The sequence below is a fragment of the Sorex araneus genome, chromosome 8 (assembly GCF_027595985.1).
Source record: "Sorex araneus isolate mSorAra2 chromosome 8, mSorAra2.pri, whole genome shotgun sequence".
NCBI classification, from domain to species: domain Eukaryota; kingdom Metazoa; phylum Chordata; class Mammalia; order Eulipotyphla; family Soricidae; genus Sorex; species Sorex araneus.
The window spans coordinates 969137-981074 of record NC_073309.1 but is presented as its reverse complement, the minus strand read 5'-3'; the positions used below and the strand labels follow the sequence as shown (position 1 = coordinate 981074).

General features: G+C 67.7%; 1 protein-coding gene across 7 annotated transcripts; it reads right to left on the bottom strand.

Annotated features, from left to right (window-relative positions):
- Positions 1-2349: 2349 nt before the first annotated feature.
- Positions 2350-11457, bottom strand: MTHFSD (methenyltetrahydrofolate synthetase domain containing). Of its 7 annotated transcripts, none has more exons than XM_055146213.1 (8): positions 10857-11085; positions 9253-9356; positions 5855-5968; positions 4701-4814; positions 4021-4111; positions 3158-3270; positions 2959-3084; positions 2350-2877 (listed from the first exon to the last, which is right to left on the bottom strand). In XM_055146213.1, the coding sequence occupies exons 1-8, from the start codon at positions 10930-10932 to the stop codon at positions 2569-2571; spliced, it is 1047 nt and encodes a 348-aa protein (XP_055002188.1). In that variant the 5' UTR covers positions 10933-11085; the 3' UTR covers positions 2350-2568. The 7 variants fall into 7 exon arrangements, with proteins under 7 accessions (XP_055002188.1, XP_012787296.2, XP_055002187.1 ...); XM_012931842.2 differs by lacking the exon at positions 5855-5968 and adding an exon at positions 5715-5828 and having other exon boundaries at positions 10857-11080; XM_055146212.1 differs by lacking the exon at positions 10857-11085 and adding an exon at positions 11392-11457 and having other exon boundaries at positions 2350-3084.
- Between the last annotated feature and the right edge of the window lie 481 nt (positions 11458-11938).

Below are 11938 nucleotides of genomic sequence, written 5' to 3'. Positions count from 1 at the left end.
CCTGGGGTCTCGGGCTGCTGCGGCGCCGGGTGCGACCCACTGTCCCCCCGCGCTCCCTGGGCGCGGGCTCCTGGCCGCCAGGGGCCTCGGGACGGGCCCTCCTCCCTCGGAGGCCAAAGCTGCCCCAATTAGGACTGGGCCCCGGCCGGCATGGGGCTGATTAGGAGAAACCCAAGCCAGCCCGGCGGCTCCGCCCGCTGGGGCCCGGCGCACCTCGGCCCTCCATGCACCCGGCGGGGCTGCGTGTGGCGCCACTGGACCGGGCTGGGCTGGCGGTGACCTGCTCCCTGGCCTGTCCCCAGCGGGGTCTCCCAGCGTGCCCACCCCAGGGCAGGGCTGCAGCGCGGCGGGTCCCCGTCCCCGCCTGACCCGTCTGCCTGAGCAATGGCCAGGCGCTCGTGCGGCCACGCTGGGCCAGCCACATCCGCAGGGAATACTGCCCAGTGCCCCCGGCCCGCCACACGCCACTGCCCGAGCGCCCTGGTCACTGCAGCCCTCGGGTGGGCGAAGGGCCTGACCCCTGCATGGGGATGGGATGAATCAGGGTCTGTGCAGAACACTGGGGATGGGCCCCAGTGTCCCCGGGCGAAGCCCCGTGGGGGCGGAAGGGCCTCTCGGATCTGTCTGCAGCGGCCGTGGCCTTGGAGCCAGTTGGGCCCGGCCACTGGGACCGCGCGGCCAGTCTCACTCTCAGGACCCAGGCCGGCAGGAAGGCGCCCATGCGTGCCGGAGGACGCCGGTGCCCCGCTGTTTTCCTTTCCTTGGGCACAGGAGTGCTGGGACCGAGGGTGGCCCCGCCAAGTCCTGGCGCCCTGCCCGCCCAGGCCGCTGGGCTCCCTCCCCTGCGCCCTGCACCCCTGCCCTGCCCTGCCCCCGGGGTGGGCGCGGCCAGGCTCCAGGACCCCCTGTTCCTCCTCAGCGCGTCTGGGCCTGGCCCCAGTGCAGGCGGCCCCTCCTGGCACCAGCACTGGCGGCGGCCGCGGCTGTGAGCGGGAGAGCATCCGCGTCCCCAGCTCCCACCTGGAGCTGCTGACCGCGCTCAGCCGCACCTGTGGCCTTTGCCGCCCCCTTGTGGCCGAAAGCAGCATCGCCGCGTACCGGGGGCGGCGCCCACCCGCCAGTGAGCTCCCGCCCCTGGGGGCCTCAGACCACCCTGCTTCCGGGCCGGCCAGCCGCTTGCTCCGCGCGGTGGGCCGGGGTTGAACTCCGAGCTGGAAGTGAATCCAGCGGGCAGCAGCTGAAGGCAGAGGAGACGGATGAAGGCACTCGGCCCTCAGCACCACGGCACTGAAGCGCCGGCGCCCGCCCAGGACACCCGGCGCCATCCCTGGCACCGATGCGGCGCCCTGGGCGCCCAGGAGTGACCCTGGGTGCAGAGCCAAGAGCCAGCCCCGAGCACCGTGAGCTGGAGAGTGGCACGGCCGCCCCTCGCACAGAGTGCCCGCGGCCGCACACTCGCTCCACTTCCTGGCACCCGCTTCACGCAGCCGAGTGGGCAGAGGACAGGAGGGGGCAGGAAGTGGGGGGGGGGGCGCCCTGCGCTGGGCGGGCAGCCTCGGGGGTCCCTGGCCGCAGAGCACAGGGCGTCCAAGTGTCCAGGACCAAGCAACGGGCACCCGGGCCGCGCCAGCACGGGAGCCAGCTGAGGCCAGCGCGGGCACGTCTGCGGGAGCCGCTGTGGGCGGGAACTGGGCCAGCCGCTGCTTGCGGACGTGCCCGTGGCACCTGCCCCAGGGACCGGGCAGAGTGGGGCTGCACAGCCTGCAGGCACCCGCCACTGGAGGGGGGCGCCCCGGGTGCGGGTGGGCCCAGCCTGGCCGGCCTCTCCCACCAGGCAGAGTGGCCGTCTCAGGGCCTAGCCAGGTGGCCGGCGGCGAGCTGAGGCTCGGGCTGGTTCTGCGAGGCGGCAGCGCCACCTGCTGGCCACACGCAGTCAGGGTCGGGCGTGGGTCCGGCCGGCCCTCAGCATCCCAGGCTGGGGAGGGGCCAAGCACTGGGTCTTACAGCTGACCAACAAGCCACAGGGGAGTGCTGAGCGCCAGGGTGTCCCCACCGCACCCCCCCCCCGTCTCTCCCGCCCACCTGACCTGGGGCCCCTGACCAACATGCCTGGCCGTTGCTCGTCCCGGTCTGGCCTGGCTCCCTGTGAGCCTTCAGGTGACCTCTGGGGCCTCACACACCCCCCGCCCTTGCCCCGCGGGGAGCACTGTGTCCCGAGCTGTGTCCAGGCCCGGCTGCTGAGGCCAGGCTCGGTGGAGGGTCACGCGTCCCTCTCTCGCAGCCCTCTCGCTCCTCAGGCTTCCCGGGCCGGGGCCCCAGCACCCTGCACACACGCAGCCACACAGCAGGTCACGGCACGCCTTTACTCGCAGGAGCAGCCCGTCCCGCCAGGGCCCGCAGCACGCAGGCTGGGGTGACACGTGTGGCCCCTGGCGTGGGCAGCGTTCCAGGCCCGAGGGCCAGGCCTGTCCACTCACTGCAGCCCCAGGGGGGCCGAGCTCTGGTCTATGCCGTCCCGCCAGACAGAACAAGACGCCGGAACCGGTGACCCATCTCCCGGCACGGCCCTCAGGCCCGCTCTGCACGCTCGTCCCGCGTCCCCGCCGGCTCCCCTGGGGGAGCTGCCCGCCTGGCCAGGCTCGTCCTGGGGACGCTGGTGCCCAGCGCTCTGGGGGCCGGGGCATGGGCAGTGCAGGAGGACCCCGAGGCCCCGAGGACTCGCTCAGTCCCCTCACGCGGGCGGCGGCGGGCACGGCCGCGTCCTGCTCCTGTGGGCTGCGGGGACCCCGTCTGGAGGGTCACGTCCTTCCCGGCCCGTCGCTCCCGGTCGCGCAGGCTCCGCAGCACCGGGATCCTGGCCAGCATGTCCGCGTGGATCTGCAGGGACAGCCACTTCAGGGCCCGGACACGGTTCCTGCCCACGCTCGTGCCCCCGGCGCGCCCCTGGCGCTGGCCCACCTTGGCCCACGTGATGCCGCGGGGCTTGGGGCGCGCGCAGCCGGTGGCCAGCAGGCGCGTGGGCGTGAGGATGAAGTCCACCGTGAGGTCGTGGTCCTCCAGCAGCGCCTCGGGGAAGTCCAGCACCTGCCGCGCACGAGGGCAGTGAGGGCCGCGCCCGCGCCCGCGGCCAGGGCCCCCCCCCAGCGCCCCAGCGGACCTGGCAGTCGTGCACGAGGGTGAGCACCGGCGTCTCCTGGCTGACCGCGCCCATGGCCACCATCATGGCGTACTCGAGGTCAGCGTAGCCCTCGCCTTTCCCGATCCTCCAGCCTGGACACAAGCGCGGTGAGAGCTGCGGCCGCGCGCCCGCGGGTGGGCGCGGCCGGGCACAGCTTCGAGCCTGGGAGGCAGAGACACCCGGGGCAGAAGCCAGGGGATATGCGGGAGCCGTGGGAGGGACAGGGTGGCGGGAGGGGAGGGACGAGGCGGGAAGGGCGGGACCGTGGGAGGGACAGGGTGGCGGGAGGGGAGGGGACAAGGCGGGAAAGGGCGGGGCCTGCGGAGGGGCGGAGCCGTGCAGTGGGAGGGGCCGGGCCAGCAGGGGGCAGAGCGGGGCAGGAGCCGCGTCTGGTGGTGGGGTCTGGTGAGGGGCGGGGTCTAGCGAGGGGCAGGGCCTGCGCCGTGGAAGGGGCGAGGCCTGAGAGGGGGGCCTAAGGAGGGGCAGGGCGGGCGGAGGGGCGGGGCTGTGCAAGGGGCGGGGCCTGCAAAGGGGTGGGGTTGTGCACTGGGAGGGCGGGACCTGCGGAAGGGGCGGGGCCCGCAGAGAGTCCCTAAGACCCAGGCCCATGGAGAACCACACAAGGGAACCTACAAGAGCAAGTGGGGGTGCAGGGGTGCCGGGCAGCTGTGGGCCGAGACGGACAGATGTACGTGGCTGCAGCTGGGGGTGCAGGCGGAAGAGGCCCCACAGCATGGCCAGGGCTGTGTCCACTCTCAGGCACTCCTCCCCCGAGGCTGTCCCTGGCCATCGGGGACACGCAGGGTCACGGGGGGCCTGGAAGCTTTTCCTTGGAAACTTACCTTTCTCCGAAACCGCCACGGACCCCACGAGCAGCAGGTCCACCCGGACCCTGGAATCCAGCCCCACGGGGGTACTGTAGCTCCGCACGCCCTGCGCGGGGACGGGGAGGGGGACATGGGGAGGCCGCAGGCAGACCCTGGACTCGCCCCAGGGAGCCCGTCGCCAGCACGAGCGCTCAGTCCCTCCCCCAGCGTCCACGGCAGGCCGGGCCTCCCACCTGACCGCTGCATCCACCTATCTAGGGAAGCAAAAGCCCCCCCACCTGCGGGTGCCACCCCTGGCCCGGCACCCCCGGGGTGGCACTGCCCGCTGCAGACTGGGCCGCGTCTCCCTAGAGAAGGCACCTCAGTGCCCTGTCTGTGCCAGCGCCCTGGGACAAGGCCGGGTCTGCTCCGAGGCCGGCCCCAGGGCCTGCAGCATCAGACCCAGGTTCCCAGGGCGCTGAGGGGCTGACGCGGCCCCGGCCGGGGGGGCCTGCGCACCGTCAGCTCCACACTGGACCTGCTCCGGTGCTCCGTGCTCCGGACTCAGCTGCCCGCCCTCGCCAGCACCTGGGGCCCCACCTGGGGAACTGGGGTGCTGTGACCCACCTGCCACCCACGCGTGTCGGACACACCCACACACGCACGTGTGCCGACAGAACTTTCTGGAAACTTTCTGTGGCGCCTGTCCGGCCTACCTGGGAGGTGGCGCACGTCCTCAGCACGGCCTTGGTGGCCCCGGGGGGCGGCGTGATCCTGTTGAACAGCCCCGACCTCAGGCGCGGCGTGGGGACCAGCAGCGTCTTCTTGCTCTTGGGAAATAAGGAGTAACAGCTGGTCACAGCGGAGCCGTGGGTCCCTCCCGGGCCGAGGCCCAGCCCCAGGGACCACCCAGCCCAGGACGGTGGCCGTGCCCCACCGAGGCCCCGCCCAGGGCCGCAGCCCCGCCCCACCGAGGCCCCGCCCAGGACCGCAGCTCCGTCCCGCCGAGGCCACGCCCCGCGAGGCCACACCCCCAGAAACCCCCCTTCCATTGCAGCTGCTGCCCTGTGAGCACCAGCTGGTGGCTGTGCAAAACCCCCCCCACCACCACCCTGCAGCCATGGGCAGGACCCTCTGAGTCCTGCCTCGGTGCTGGCCCAGGTAGGGCAGCAGTGCCCACACCCCTGGTTCCCCGGAACCAGAGGGCCATGGCGGGTGGGTACGGAGAACCCCCGTTGGCCAGACACTGTGTGGACCCAGCGCCGGGGCTGGTCGCTGAGCTGCTGTTTGTCGGCGTTGCTGTTTTGTTTTGCGGGCCCCCGGCGATGCTCAGGGGTCACTCCTGGTGGGCGCAGGGGGCTGTGTGGGTGCGGGGATCAAGCCCCGGTTGGCCATGTGCAAGGGGCAAGGGGCCGGCGCCCTCCCGGCTGTCCCGTCGCTCCGCCCCCGCGCTGCTGCTCGGGAGGTTATTCGGACCTGACTCCCAGCACTTATTTGGCGACGGTGCTGTTGGAGCCGTGAGCACTGACGCACACCAAATGGGGGGCGGGCGCTTATGGAATCTGAGGCCCGGGCTGGAGGGGCCACTGCTGACGGTCAGGTCGGGCCTGGCCTCGCTGGTCCAGTCACGAGGCGGTGCCCCTCTTCCCTGCAGCCCCCCCAGGGAGGACCCGCAGTGCGGAGGCTGCCCTCCCAGAGATGCTCGGCCCCGGCGGGCAGCTAGCGGGTACCTGCAGCGCCAGCAGACGGGCACCTTCCAGTGGCTTGTCAGGGTCCACCTTGACTTCCTGCGCACTGGCAAAGATGTCCAGGTCTCTGAGGTGCTGGGCGGCCAGGTGCGAGCCCTGTCAGCAGAGACAGGGCCACTTACCTCGAGCACGAGGAAGCGTGCGGCTCTCTGGGGCGCGTCAGGGTTCACTTTGACGGTTCTGGCCGAAAGGAAGGCATCACAGCGCAGAAGATGCTCGGCCGCCTGGGGGGCGCCCTGCGTGGGCCCAGCAGCCGTGAGTGGGGGAGGGGGCTGGGGGCAGCACGAGAGGGGACATGGGAGCACCCAGGAAGCACCAGGAGGCCGCGTGCCCCACTGCAGGGAGCAGGGCCCCCCCAACACACTGCAGGGAGCAGGACACACACACACACACTGCAGGGAGCAGGACACACACACACACACACACACTGCAGGGAGCAGGACACACACACATACACTGCAGGGAGCAGGACACACACACATACACACTGCAGGGAACAGGACACACACACACACACACACTGCAGGGAGCAGGACACACACACACATACACACTGCAGGGAGCAGGACACATACACACACACTGCAGGGAGCAGGACACACACACACATACACACTGCGGGGAACAGGACACACACACATACACACTGCAGGGAGCAGGACACATACACACACACTGCAGGGAGCAGGACACACACACACATACACACTGCAGGGAACAGGACACACACACATACACACTGCAGGGAGCAGGACACATACACACACACTGCAGGGAGCAGGACACACACACACATACACACTGCAGGGAACAGGACACACACACATACACACTGCAGGGAGCAGGACACACACACATACACACTGCAGGGAGCAGGACACATACACACATACACACTGCAGGGAGCAGGACACATACACACACACACTGCAGGGAACAGGACACACACACATACACACTGCAGGGAGCAGGACACACACACACACATACACACTGCAGGGAGCAGGACACATACACACACACTGCAGGGAGCAGGACACACACACATACACACTGCAGGGAACAGGACACACACACACATACACACTGCAGGGAGCAGGACACATACACACACTGCAGGGAGCAGGACACACACACACATACACACTGCAGGGAACAGGACACACACACACATACACACTGCAGGGAACAGGACACACACACACATACACACTGCAGGGAACAGGACACACACACACATACACACTGCAGGGAGCAGGACACATACACACACTGCAGGGAGCAGGACACACACACACATACACACTGCAGGGAACAGGACACACACACACATACACACTGCAGGGAGCAGGACACATACACACACACTGCAGGGAGCAGGACACACACACATACACTGCAGGGAGCAGGACACACACACATACACACTGCAGGGAACAGGACACACACACACACACACACTGCAGGGAGCAGGACACACACACACATACACACTGCAGGGAGCAGGACACATACACACACACTGCAGGGAGCAGGACACACACACACATACACACTGCGGGGAACAGGACACACACACATACACACTGCAGGGAGCAGGACACATACACACACACTGCAGGGAGCAGGACACACACACACATACACACTGCAGGGAACAGGACACACACACATACACACTGCAGGGAGCAGGACACATACACACACACTGCAGGGAGCAGGACACACACACACATACACACTGCAGGGAACAGGACACACACACATACACACTGCAGGGAGCAGGACACACACACATACACACTGCAGGGAGCAGGACACATACACACATACACACTGCAGGGAGCAGGACACATACACACACACACTGCAGGGAACAGGACACACACACATACACACTGCAGGGAGCAGGACACACACACACACATACACACTGCAGGGAGCAGGACACATACACACACACTGCAGGGAGCAGGACACACACACATACACACTGCAGGGAACAGGACACACACACACATACACACTGCAGGGAGCAGGACACATACACACACTGCAGGGAGCAGGACACACACACACATACACACTGCAGGGAACAGGACACACACACACATACACACTGCAGGGAACAGGACACACACACACATACACACTGCAGGGAACAGGACACACACACACATACACACTGCAGGGAGCAGGACACATACACACACTGCAGGGAGCAGGACACACACACACATACACACTGCAGGGAACAGGACACACACACACATACACACTGCAGGGAGCAGGACACATACACACACACTGCAGGGAGCAGGACACACACACACACATACACACTGCAGGGAACAGGACACACACACATACACACTGCAGGGAGCAGGACACATACACACACACTGCAGGGAGCAGGACACACACACACATACACACTGCAGGGAACAGGACACACACACATACACACTGCAGGGAGCAGGACACACACACACTGCAGGGAGCAGGACACACACACACATACACACTGCAGGGAGCAGGACACACACACACATACACACTGCAGGGAGCAGGACACATACACACATACACACTGCAGGGAGCAGGACACATACACACACACACTGCAGGGAGCAGAACACACACACACACTGCAGGAAACAGGACACACACACACACATACACACTGCAGGGAGCAGGACACATACACACACACTGCAGGGAGCAGGACACACACACACATACACACTGCAGGAAACAGGACACACACACACATACACACTGCAGGGAGCAGGACACACACACACACACACACACACTGCAGGGAGCAGGACACACACACACACACTGCAGGGAGCAGGACACACACACACACACACACACTGCAGGGAGCAGGACACATACACACACACTGCAGGGAGCAGGACACACACACACATACACACTGCAGGAAACAGGACACACACACACATACACACTGCAGGGAGCAGGACACACACACACACACACACACTGCAGGGAGCAGGACACACACACACACACTGCAGGGAGCAGGACACACACACACACACACACACTGCAGGGAGCAGGACACACACACATACACACTGCAGGGAGCAGGACACACACACACACACTGCAGGGAGCAGGACACACACACACACTGCAGGGAGCAGGACACACACACACATACACACTGCAGGGAACAGGACACATACACATACACACACTGCAGGGAGCAGGACACACACACACACACACACACACACACACACACTGCAGGGAGCAGGCCCCCCATGGCAGGGAGGGGGGCGTCCCGCCAGAGGGCAGCATCAGTGGTCAGAGAGCACAGCCCACTTGGCCCCTCCTCACCGGCTTAAGGCAGGGCTCCCAAGTGACCACCCAGGGCCCACCGTGGGGACCTGACCCTGCAAGGGTTCCGCCCCCCCCCTGCTGTGTCCGGCAGGCAGACCTACCCCAGAGAGCGGCCCCTTGGGGGATGGCCTGGGGGGGCACACGGTACCTTAAAGTTGGGGATGCGGCCGTGCACGGGGCGGGGGAAGTCGGCCAGATCTCGCGCTTCCATGAAGTCCCAGACCCGCTGGCGGATGGCCTGCTTGGAGACGCCTGGGGGCGGGCGAGGGGGCCCCTCAGAGCAGCTGCCGAGCCCCAGCCCGTCACCACCCCAGAGGTCTCTGAGCCCCACGAGCCGGGGAGCGGAGGGAGACGGGGCGCTGCTAGTCCCGGCAGGAGACACCCCCAGTTTGCTGAGTCCACGCAGCCCAGTACCCACGATCACCCCGCGAGCAGCGAGAGCTGCGGCCCAGAGCCTGGGGAGGCAGGGAGCGGCAGCGCGGGCCAGCGTCTGCACCCCGCCCAGCCCGGCAGAGGGGCCTGGGGCCCGACGGCCCAGAGTGTCCGTCAGCCCGTGCCCTCGCCTGGTGTCACTCGCATCAGCCCGTGCCCTCGCCTGGTGTCCGTCAACCCGTGCCCTCGCCTGGTGTCCGTCAGCCCGTGCCCTCGCCTGGTGTCCGTCAGCCCGTGCCCTCGCCTGGTGTCCGTCAGCCCGTGCCCTCGCCTGGTGTCCGTCAGCCTGTGCCCTCGCCTGGTGTCCGTCAGCCCGTGCCCTCGCCTGGTGTCACTCGCATCAGCCTGTGCCTTCGCCTGGTGTCCGTCAGCCCGTGCCCCTTAGTGGAGAAACACGAGAAGCAGCTTCCAGAGAACACGTGGAAAGTGTCCACGTCCGCTGCCCCGCCCTGCTGGCCCACACAGCTCCTCATGCGTGTCCTCGGCCCACACGGGCATGGTGGCCGCACCCTCGCACCCTCTCATGCACCGCAGGGCCGCCGAGGACCCATCCTGCGGTAGAGCAGCGGCCCCGGGAGCCACCAGGTGCGCCTTCTCTCCGCGACACGGAGATGCTCAGGCGGGCAGGGCCAGGGCAAGCGCCCCAGGAGGGCAGAGGCACAGCGCCCAGCCCAGGCTCCTTCAGGCTGACTGCAGTTTGCAAACACGGAAACGGGCCTGGCGGGAAAAGGTGCCGGCCCGGGCCGCAGGGCCACACACTCCTGGGACCAGCTCTGTCCAGGCCGGCTCCCTCCGCCCTGCCCTGCGTGGGACGTAGGCACATGCACCCTCCACCTCCCAGAGGAGGCCTGGCCTCACCTGCGGGCAGGGCGGGGGGCGGGGGCAGCTGTCCGGCCCCAGGCTGCAGCTCTAAGTACACAGGACAGCTAGACCCAGTCCCCTAGGGACGTGAGGCCCTAATGCAAGTGACGCTCCCGTCCCTGTGTCCTGACACGCATGAGCAGTTCCTGTCCATCTGTGTCCCAACGTGTGTGCAGTTCCCATGCATGTGTCCCAACACACATGTGCAGCTACTGTGCATGTCCCGACACACATGTGCAGTTCCTGTGCATGTGTGTCTCAACACACGTGTACAGTTCCTGACATGTGTCCAAACACGCATGTACAGCTCCTGTGCATGCGTCCCAACATGCGTGTGCAGCTTCTGTGCATCTGCCCCGACACTCATGTGCAGGCACTGTGCATGTGTCTCCTGACACGTGTGTGCAGCTCCTGTGCATGTGTCTCCTGATACATGTGTGCAGCTCCTGTGCAACTTGCCTTCCGACGCGCACGTGTCTCTAGCGCCCCGCACAGCTGGTGTGCACAGGTTCTCGCGCTCAGCCCCCAAGGCCATCTAGAGCTCTGGGCACAGCCCAAGGCAAGACCCTCCCGGCCGCCGCAGAGGGGCTCTGGGGCCCAGCCCCGCCCTGCGCCAGGGGCTGGGACAGCGCTGCGGAGGGCGTGCGGGGCGTGCGGGGCACCTCCAGCCCACAGCTGTGGCACCACCTCCAGGAAGTCTCCCGGGACGCTGCTCCAGGGCTCCCTGACCGCACCTGCAGGGGTGCTCTCGCCCGGTCCAGAAGGCGGTCCAGCTGCACGGCAGCCGCGGCCCGCAGAACCCGGGACCGGCCGCCCCGAGGCCTCCCGCAGACCCGGGGCGCGCCCACGGCGCTGCCCAGGAACCGGCCAGAGAGACGGAGACGGCGAGGCGAGCGCTCAGGCCCGGCCGGCCGCGGGCGCCCCTTCCGGGCGCGGCACCCCCAGCCCCCGCGGCGGCCCCGGCCACCCCCGCCCCAGCCCGCCGGCCGCTCACCCGCCGCCAGCTCCATGGCGACCGGACCGCCCGGCGCGCGCGTATGACGTCACACCACGCCCCCGCGCCTGCGCGTTGACGGGGCCGGGGCGTGTGGGCGAGGCTTGGGGTGTGGGCGGGGCCGAGGCCTGGCGAGGGCGGGGCGGGAGTGTGGGCGGGGCCGAGACGCAGGGGCGGGCGTGTGGGAGAGGCTTGAAGGCGTGGGCGGGGCCGGAGCCGGCGGGGGGCGGGGGAGTGCGGGCGTGGCCTGGAGGGTGACTGCGGCGGGGGGCGGGCCGTGGAAGTGGGCGGGGCGGGCCAGAGGAGCCGGGAGCCTATTATGGGCAGCGCTTGGGGCATGGAACTTGGGATGGGGGCGGGGGGCGGGGCCAGGGGCGGGGGCGGGACCTTGGGGCGGGGCGCGCCCTAGAGTCCAGCTCTGTGGCGAGTCGTTGCGGTCCCGGACCGTCTAGATTCAACACAGTTCCCACCCGAGCACTGAGGGCATCCCCACAAAAGAGAGGAGACAATCCTGTGAAGTTTGTGGGTCTCTGGAGGGCTCCACATG